Source organism: Vicia villosa, linkage group LG6 (genome assembly GCF_029867415.1).
Source record: "Vicia villosa cultivar HV-30 ecotype Madison, WI linkage group LG6, Vvil1.0, whole genome shotgun sequence".
Lineage (NCBI taxonomy): Eukaryota > Viridiplantae > Streptophyta > Magnoliopsida > Fabales > Fabaceae > Vicia > Vicia villosa.
The window spans coordinates 134,320,565-134,331,092 of NC_081185.1; the positions used below are offsets into that span (position 1 = coordinate 134,320,565).

The window sequence follows — 10,528 nt, forward strand, 5'->3', positions numbered from 1 at the left end:
ATGTAATTTTTAATATGTAGTAGTGTTAGGAGTTCATGAATTAAAAACTCCATATTTATGCATATTTTCAATTTCTCAAAAAAGATGTTTTAATTTTAGTTTTAAGTTGATAAAATGTTTATTTAATTTTTAACATAAAAATATTTTATTTCTTTTCCTAATTAATTTATTTTGATTAATTAATTAGTAATTATATAAATATTGCTTTTTAATTATTTTCAACCAATCAAAAAACTCCAAAAATATTTTCCTTTTAGATTTAGGTTTATATTTTTTATAATCTAATTTTTGACATATAAAATAATATTTTTCTTGTTAAGTTTAATTATTTGTATAATTATTTGTTTAATTAGCTTGTTAATTAACTTAAAATCAATTCCAAAAAAAAAATCACAAAAAGAATTAATTAAGTTTAATTTGTTTTATATTTATTTTTGTATATTATTTGATATTATTTCTTATCTTTTTCCTTTGTCCCGAATCAGAATAAAAGATCAAATATGGCAGAGATTGTATGCAGTTGATTTAAGACTTTTGGAAATTTATCGTGTAGTCGCTATGATTCTATCAAGCTTCTGATAAATTTTCATTAACTTTAAATCCGAGATCATCATTCACTCACCATCGATCTTCACTAACATCGTGAATATACTTGACTAGCTTCAAGATGATTCGCGTGCTAACATACTAACAATTAACTTTAAATTCCGCATTTTAGTATATTGTTCTTTATATTTCTTGCTTTATACTTTATTTTATCATTCATCATATTTATTTTTATGTTATTTTCTCTTTGTCCATTTGGACATATTATTTATGTTTCTGTTATTTTTTCTTTGTCCATTTGGACATATTATTTATATTTCTGCTATTTTTTCTTTGTCCATTTGGACATATTATTTATATTTCTGCCATTTTTTCTTTGTCCATTTGGACATATTATTTATATTTCTGCTATTTTTTCTTTGTCCATTTGGACATATTATTTATATTTCTGCTATTTTTTCTTTGTCCATTTGGACATATTATTTATATTTCTGCTATTTTTTCTTTGTCCATTTGGACATATTATTTATGTTTCTGCTATTTTTCTTTGTCCACTTGGACATATTATTTATGTTTCCGCTATTTTCTCTTTGTCCATTTGGACATATTATTTATGTTTCCGCTATTTTCTCTTTGTCCATTTGGACATATTATTTATGTTTCCGCTATTTTCTCTTTGTCCATTTGGACATATTATTTATGCTTCCGCTATTTTTTCTTTGTCCATTTGGACGCATTGTTTATGTTTCCGTCATCTTCCTTTTGTCCACTTGGACCATATTTTTACCTTTGAGCTAAAACATTAATAATCAAGATAAAACTAAAAAAAAAGCACTTTGCACACTTGCACCTCTATGGTCCTCCCTCTTATTACTTTTTTTAATCATACCATCATTTAAGAAAAGTATTAAATGCATAGGAAAGGTCTTATAAATTAAGAGTAGATAACTCGTAATTGCTTACTCAAACACTTTCATTTTTCAAACAACGTATTTTCAAAACTTCTCATCTATTTTCAAAACTTTCATCTGGTATTTGAAGGGCATTATTCCCGGTGAAACTCTTCAGAGACCTATGTGACCTATTGTCCATCTTCACTTCTTCTATTTTCAAAATCAATAAAGCATTTATACAAAAGTGAGCTAAGCAATTAAGAGCCCATGGATAACCATGGATACAAAGGGTGCTTAAAACCTTCCCTTTGTATAACCAACCCCCCGAACCCAAAATCTGTCAAAAGGTGTTTTTTCTGTTCTTTTATGCCCTTTCCTAAATATTGGACAAAATAAAAGTCGGTGGCGACTTTTGCAAAAAATAAAAAAAAATCAAAATAAAAGAAAGAGCAAGGAGTCAGTTCGCCTCAAAAAACCGAGTTACAGTATCACATAACCAAAAATGTGAGAAGTCGACTAAAACTTGTGGTAGACACCAAACAAATCAAATGTGAAGATGGAAAAGTGGTCAAACTTTGCGTGGTATTTGAAAAGATAATGGATGCTCGGAATTGTATAATAAATTCTTTCACAGAAGAGTTATAGTCGAATTTGTAATAAATTTCAAGAAGGTGTGTGCGAGATATCATGATTTTTCAAAATATGTTGAGAGTACTATTTTGGACCAGGTGAAGAAGAAAATTGTTTATGCTTGGACCGATCAAGTTAGATGGAAATGCAACAATTGACAGAGTTGAACATGCACATGCTACACTGAAGAATTGGTTGGGAGACAGTAAAGGTGATTTTTGTCGAGATTGAGATGAGATGAACTAAATGCTCTGAAACTTACATAGTGAGCAAGAGATGACTGACCAATGGAAGACCACCAATTTGTCCGCTATCAGATTATACAAGAGATGATGATGCATAAGGAATCATACATAAAGCTATACAAGAGAAAAGAAAATTACGATGCAATTTCCATTGCTCTTGTTCCTTGTGTTAGTGGTTTGACACTGTTTAAAAAATGGACGTGCTTCTCTAAAATGAGACATCTTATAACAAGTGCTTATGATATGATGAAATAATTCACCAAGTTGAGCGAGATTATAAGAGAATCAAATAATGAAAAGTGAAAGACAGAACCACCCATAAATATAGATTTAAGCGGTGATATATGTTTTGATGCATTTTAGTTTTTATCTAATATATTTAGGTGGTGACTCATTTTTTGTATGTAATGTTAGATTGATGTTGTCAACGATATAAATTGGATACATTTTGATAAATTTAAATGTATATTTCATTTTACTAAATTTTTGGATAAGATGAAATAATTCACCAAGTTGAGCGAGATTATAAGAGAATCAAATAAGCAAGAGTGAAAGACAGAACCATCAATAAATATAGATTGATGCATATTTTAATGCATTTTAATTTTTATCTAACAATGTATTTAATTGGTGACTCATTTTTTGTATGTAATGTTAGATTGATATTGTCAATGATATAAATTGGATATATTTTGATAAATTTAAATGTATATTTCATTTTTCTAAATTTTTGTGTTTCAAATTATTCTCATAACAAGTTATGTTAAACAGGTTATGTTATAAGAAATTATGTATAAACAAAGAGGAGTTAATCCGAAGCTGTACTTCTAAATTCACCTTATTTATTAAAAAAAAAGAAGCTAACAGGGAATAATTTGGAACTGCATTTTTCGTAGAAGTCATTTTTACGTGATTTACAAAACGCAACAAGGTTAATTCGGAAGTACATTTTCGAGTTATCCATTGAGACATGATTGAGTGTCTATAGTCCATATTGATCTAAAACTTATAGAAATATGAGTGTCCCTTGTGTTGTTAGCAAAATCACACACACAATATCTCAATATTAAGACCCCGCTTTTGTCTACTTCAACAACGACAGCCCCTTCTTAAATTTAGGTTCACAAAGAAAATCTATTGCTCTATCCAAACAATCGAAGAGTTGTGAAACTCTCATCGTGCAGGTTAAAACCAATGAAAAAATAACTAATTTATCTAACATATGATTTTATTTGAATTTAATTGATATTTTTAATTATTCACAATTTTTGTTGTGTTTAGCATTTAACATGTTAATTGTCATTTTATTTAATATAGTGCTTACGTTCACTGTATTTATTAATTGAATTAAACATTTTAAATTCTAGAATCCGAGAACTATAGAAACACACATTAAACTCCATATTTATGAACATTTTTGTCAAAAAAAAGTTTTTTTCAAAAAGGTTGAACTAAAGTCGACACCTTTAAGTTTAAAAATTAAAGAAATTATTCCATTTTATGTTTTATATCTGTTAGAAAAATCTTAAAGTGTGATGAATAAAAGTGCATCACAAGTGAAAAATGATACTTTCTATACCAAAATAATCAATTTAGTCTCATTGATAGATGTGCAAAGACATTATATATAGGATATAAGTTTGAACTTGTTATATCTCTTGTTCATATTTAGGCTCTGTTTGGTAAAATTAGCTGATAGCTGATAGCTGGTAGCTTTTAGTTTGTAGCTGATAGTTTTTAGCTGGTAGCTGGTAGCTGATAGCTGGCAGCTGATAGCTGATAAGCTAATGTGAGTGTTTGGTAAATTAGCTGTTTCATTAGCTGATAGATACAAAATGACATTAATGACATTTTAATTAATGAGGGTAATAATATATTTTAGTTAAAATAATAAGGGTATTAATGGAAGAAAAACTCACAAGCTAAAAGCTACAAGCTCAAAAGCTACTTCAATTAGTTTTTGAAAGAAAAGCTAAAAGCTAGTAAAAAAGCTACAAGCTAAAAGCTAAAATAGAGTTACCAAACAGAGCTTTTTTATTAATACGAGCTGAAAAGCTAAAAGCTAAAAGCTAAAAGTTCTTTTTTGTCTTATAGAGTAAATTTCGACCACTTGATAAAAAAAAAAACAAAATAATCAACTCAATAAACTAATTTACACAATTTAAAAAATACATAAATGAATGAGAAAGATATTGGGCCCGTTTGTTTTGACTTTTTTTAAAAATGATTTTTGTAGTGTTATTAAATTTTGTGAAAAAAAATTTTACAAAGAAACTTTTTATAAAAGCTTCAAATGAAAATTTTGTTTGAATAGTTATTCTTAAAATGTGATTTTAGGTATTTCATCTATTTATGGGAAAAAAATTTGGATATCAAAATTTCAAAAAATCACTTAGTTTTGAAGCTATTTCAAATAGATTTTCATAAAAATCATTTTTGAAATACGACTTTTTGAAAAAATTATGATTTTGACAAAGTTTTGGTCTTCAATTATGTATGTTTATGTTATAAGATGTCAAAATTAGTGTTTCATTTTAGAAAAAACGAATATAAAAAAATTTGTAATATTTTAAAAAACGGTTTTAGAAAATCTATTTTCAAAAATACAAAGAAAAAATTCATTCTTTTAAAGCTGAAACAAATTGGCCCATTCTCTCTATTCCAAATAACTGACTCAATTAACTAATGTGCACAAGTTAAAAAATATATATACATAAATGAAAGAGAACATTTATTTTCCTGCTAAAACGTTAGTTTGATTTTATATTGGTACATTCATCTTTAGTATATATAAAAGTTTGAAAATGTTAAATTGAGAGTAATGCTTATAGTATTACTCCCTCCGTTTTTTATTATAAGTTGTTTTAGACTTTTCACACATTTTAAGAAAAATAATAATTGTTGTATGAAAATGAGAAATTATGAAGGTTTTTACAAAATTATCCTTCATTAATGACATATACTTGAAAGGAGAGAGAATAATAAATATTTAAGGATATAATAGAAAAAATTGCATTAATTATTCATTGGAATTGTAAAGCGACTTATATTTAAATACAATTTTTTTCCAAAACGACTTATAATAATAAACGGAGGAAGTATTTAATAAAGGGTCATGCTAACGTGTGCCCTAAGGGCACATTTTAAGGATACTATAATTAGAAAAAGTTAAATGTAATTAAATGCAATAGAGTCATTTAAAGTTTCAATACATTGAATGCACGCGTTTCAAGCAAATATTTCTATAAATATGTCATTAACTTGTCCCTTGGGGCACTTGTTAGCTTTTCCCTTTAATAAATACAATTGAAAAAAATCTTATAAATATTGTCAGATAAATACACCTAGTCAGTTTCCGAAGAACTAGAAGAACTTGTACTATCAGATAAAACTTCATCGAAAATGTCATCTTTTAGAAAAGACAAGAAACCCGAGCCTGGAGTCGATGAAACTTCAGAAGCTTTTGGTTCTTCTACTTTCTTCGAAATTGTGAGCTTATCACCAATTGCATTGCTATCAGGTTTGATCTCAGATGAATTACTTCCTTCGCCAATTCTTTTTGCCGCAGAATTGTGCAACGCCGTTTTCTCTTTAGCTTTGATCTCATTTGATGCTGCGGAATGAATTACGGTTGTGTTTATTTTTGGATGAATGACATTCGAATTACTGTGAGCGCTACCATGGGACTGCTTGGCTTGGAAGGCCGTTTCGCTCTGTTTGCCTGCCAAAGCATTTGGTGTTCCTTGCGATTTAAGCTGTTTCCACTTGTTGTATGGATCCACCGTGGACTGTGATATAGGTAGTTTCGACGAATCTACTGAACCATTTACTTTCTCTGGGGTTTGTTTTGATCTCTTGGAGGCAACTGAGCGCACAGTTAAACCAAGATCTTCTTTGGCCCATTTATAGACTGCACTTAGTTTTCCATGCAAAGCTTGATGAAGAACCTCCAATTCACTGATTGCGTAACGGTAGAGGAGAATTTTGTCTGTCCAAGGACAAGAACAAAGCTTTCTTGCATGATCAAGACACACAAACTTGTCATCTGAACACGAACAACCAACAGCTGACAGGAATAAATCACGCAGACATATGCTACATTCCCTTTTACAACTGGCGTCAAAGCTTTCATCCATTTTTTGTGATTTGAAAGAAGTAGAAATAAATTTCCTCTTCAAATTCTCACTACTGATGCGAGACTGCACAAATGAAACGAATATAATTAGTTTGCATACGGTATGTATATCCAACATGAAAGAAGCAAATTGCGCAGTCAGATCCATACATTCAAAGATTCTTTTAAGATCCCATTTCTTTGATATGCATCTCTACACGTTAAGTTCTCGGTCGTGCTCTTCATAAGTATATCAATTTCCCAGCGGACCCTCACAGTTTCCCTTGCTGCTCCCAGTAACAACTTATCGAATGAAATTGATGTCTTTCTCTTCTGTTCACAATATTGCTCTACAACATTCTGTCCATGAGGCAGCCACTCGAGAGGAGCAAAGTTTGCCACTTCAGAACAGTTGAAACCACAATCAAATCCTGAATGATATGCTCCAGGGAAGACAAGAACAAATTCACGAGGATACTGAATACAACGATATACCGGTATACCCTCTGCCTTCAATACTGAGCAGGATAACTGCATAGTCTGTACGGAATATTCATATCAAGAATCAATATTTCATATTGCAGACCTCATATTTCATGTGATTGGGAGTTACCCCATTAGATAGAATTGAATGCGCCGAAGAATATTTTCAACTTTTATTTTCTGTATTGGATATTGATGGCTTTAGTGTTATAATTGTTAAACGTTACATCAACAGCGAAAAGAATACATAACATTCGAAACTGGAGTAGAGAGGCCAAACATAACATGAAAACTGACTTTGGACAGTTTTGTAGCAGTTATAGTTTATGTTATTACAAGAAACAATCATATTCTTACCAGATCATCATGCAAATCAGATTTTCCTGCATTCATATCTCCGAGATACTTCTTCCAAACTGTTTCAAAGTGATCAGCAGATCTTCCTGGGACACTATACCATACTTTGGGTTCACCCATATGCATGTAACATAACGAGTACAATTGGTGCTCTTCAACTTTCTGTTTTGTCAAATGATCATAAAGGATAGTAAATAGGTGATTCTATATTTGCATTTTGAATTTTATCGGGAAGTTTTCCCCCCTAAAAAATTAGGAAAGAAACAAAGATGCAATAATTCAATGACATTACCCATTTAAGTGGAGAAAAGCACATTCCCACATGTACCCTAGGAGAAAATTTACGTGCAGCTTCAGGGTTTTCAAAAGAAAGAAGAGAGCCTGGGAGTGAAATCATATTATTTAAGTTCCATCCAGATTTCATATATTCAGGGTCAGAAACAGTTGGAATTGGAAATCCACTGCTAAAATCTCCAGCCTCCAAAGTATTACCACAGAGAACCTAAAACAATGTCGCAGAATTACATAATTAATATTTCACAACTAATCGAGGACTTAATATATAAAAGGGCATTACATGTTTCACTTAAATTTCATCAATATACCTCAATTTCTTCAGTTGGATTTTGAACAATCCGTCCGTACTCACCCTCAATATTCCCAACAGATGGCTCCCTTTGCTGTTGATGTATGGCGTCATTTTTATCAGAACCCGTAATCTTAATCTCATCCTTGCAGTTGAAGTATTGGATCTTGAAATCATCTGCCAATTTCTTGAACATTTTGAGAGTGAACTTGGGACCGGATTCAGGCTTACCGTCACAGCCTTCAACATTTCCGTTATTTGAGGTGCAAATGCTTCTATTACCAAGATGAGAGTCCATCTCTCCTTTAATCACTTTTCTTCTCTTGCTTTCGGTAGTATCATGAGAGCTAGCCATACTTTCTTGTGCAAGCCGAACTTGGTGCCCATCAATTCGCTGAGTTTGAGCAACAAATTCAGAGCTTTCCCATACATTCTCTTTTTGAAGAGTACATGACAGTTTCCAACTCCTAGGAGGGACAATACGGCATATTCCATATGGTTCTGCTCGGGAACGTATGCTTGCGATGTATCCAAGTGTGTCTTTGAATTCCTGCATGATGTATACAACCACATGAATCCATATTATCAAAGTTTCTTTTAGAGCCTTCATAAAGTATTCATCTGTATTCTATAAACTCAACAAGCATATGAATCCACATTCGATGATATAAATCATGAGTTACACATAAAAACACATGGGTGAATACATACTAATACTATTATGTTAAGTGGTTGGTACCTCTTCTGTTGGACGGAAAATAGGAGCATCTTCCAGAACTTCTCTTCTTGCATCCTCAGGATGCCACCTTGCTGTTACCTGGTTCAAGGCTTTGATAAATAAAAACCAAACAAATACATATATAGGAGAAGATGTCATTTCTATAACATCAAGGAAACCTAAGGTGAAAGACATGTCTACAGTCTACCTTTAAACAATTACTGCAGTTTGGACATCCATATACAGTTCCTTTTGGACGAGAAGAATTTGTATGGGGATTCTGCAAATAAGAAGTTCAAATCCATAGTAAATTTGCCTTCATACTTAAAACAAACTAGTCATTAAATAATAGCATTTAAAGGTTTTAACAGATAACTGATTCTTTACTACTACCAAGTCAAAGCGTAAATTATAAACATAATGGAGAAAATTGAAAAATCACCTTAACCATAGGTCGATGCTCAGCGCAAAATTCCTCAGATTTGCACCTGTCCTTCTCCGATACTATCCATGGCCGATGTGCATAAATCGGGTTATATGAAGTATTGTCATCCATCTCAGGTTTAGTCTTCGTGGGGATCGGGTCGGACTTACTGGTTTTCTCAACCTTGTCATCCTTTTTCAAGAAAAAAGATGTTAGAGATACAAAACCAGGTGGAGCTGAAAGACCTTCCATCCTCTCGATTTCGGAACATCGGCTTTCTTAGCCAACTTCCATCATCACTGTAGGCAAAATCCAAACAAATCTTAGTACTAAAAGATACTACCTCTGGTCCTATTTATAAGAGAAAGTTGACTTTTTAGATTCATTGAATAATTAATATATTTGATCTATTATACAATCCAAATTCAGATACATTGATTGTTCAATAAACCTAAAAAGTAAATTTTCTCTTATAAATAGGACTAGAGGGAGTATTACGAAGAGAAAATGAAATAATGCAATATATAAATATCAATAATTTGTTTATATTAATAAATAATTATAAATATAAATAAATGATGCCGCTAGGAATTGAACTTGTTCCTGCATATTACACTCCTTTAACTCAACTAGCACTCATTTAATTCAACTAGCATATATCAGTTGAAGTGTTGAACTATCCCACCCACCCAGGAGTCCTTAAGTCATTATTATTATTATAGATCACTCAACAGTTCAAACTCCAAACTAGTGAAAGTACAACAACTCACTAAAACATCCCAAATTTCATTAGGGTAAAAAACTTCCCTTTTTGTACTTTAGTTGTTATCACTTCTTGAGTTTCAGTTCTAAGGCTTAACATGCAAGACAGAATCTAATGTCAAAAATTCTATATGATACAAAGTTCAATTCGGCGAGTAGTACAGTACTATGGTACCAAAGGAAAATGTAAAAAATCACTATATGATAGAAAGTAAAATTCGTCAAGTAGTTCAGTATTATATACCTTGGGTAGAGCTTTGATCTGATCCGCTGCAACTGAATTCTCTGCGGCGTAGCGTGTTGTAGAGGCGGCTAACGTGGCGTAGGTTACTGGTAGTGGCGGCGGAAGAGGAAGAGTGAGCACGTTTTCCGGCCAGATGAGTTGTGTTACTTTGGTCTGGTCTGGTCTGATGGGGACTCAACTACATTTGGGTCAATTTGGAATTTAACACAAAACGTTTATTTATTTTAATTTATTTTTTATGGTGTGAAATTTAGGTAAGTTTTATTCAATAAAAAAAATGCAACTATTCAATTTTTAAATTATTTGAAATTTTAAATGTTTTTCTAAACTTTTAAGAAAATTTTAATAAGTCATGAATTAATGCATTTTTCTACTTCGGTTACTCTATTAGGATTTTACAAGTTGGAATTGTATACTCTACATGTGTAAGATGCATTTTTTTATAGAAATTCTATACACATCTTAATTGTAAAATCTAAAAGTGTAAAATGAATTTTTTTAGAAAATTTATACAACACTTATAAAT

General features: G+C 31.1%; 1 protein-coding gene across 1 annotated transcript; it reads right to left on the minus strand.

The window, feature by feature from the left end:
* Positions 1-5,489: 5,489 nt before the first annotated feature.
* On the minus strand, positions 5,490-10,185 carry LOC131610100 (putative lysine-specific demethylase JMJ16). The gene is made up of 9 exons (XM_058881968.1): positions 10,003-10,185; positions 9,015-9,295; positions 8,781-8,852; positions 8,594-8,671; positions 7,874-8,404; positions 7,561-7,770; positions 7,269-7,430; positions 6,600-6,968; positions 5,490-6,513 (listed from the first exon to the last, which is right to left on the minus strand). Exons 2-9 carry the CDS (start codon positions 9,246-9,248, stop codon positions 5,659-5,661), a joined length of 2,511 nt encoding a protein of 836 aa, XP_058737951.1. The 5' UTR covers positions 9,249-9,295; positions 10,003-10,185; the 3' UTR covers positions 5,490-5,658.
* Positions 10,186-10,528: the final 343 nt, after the last annotated feature.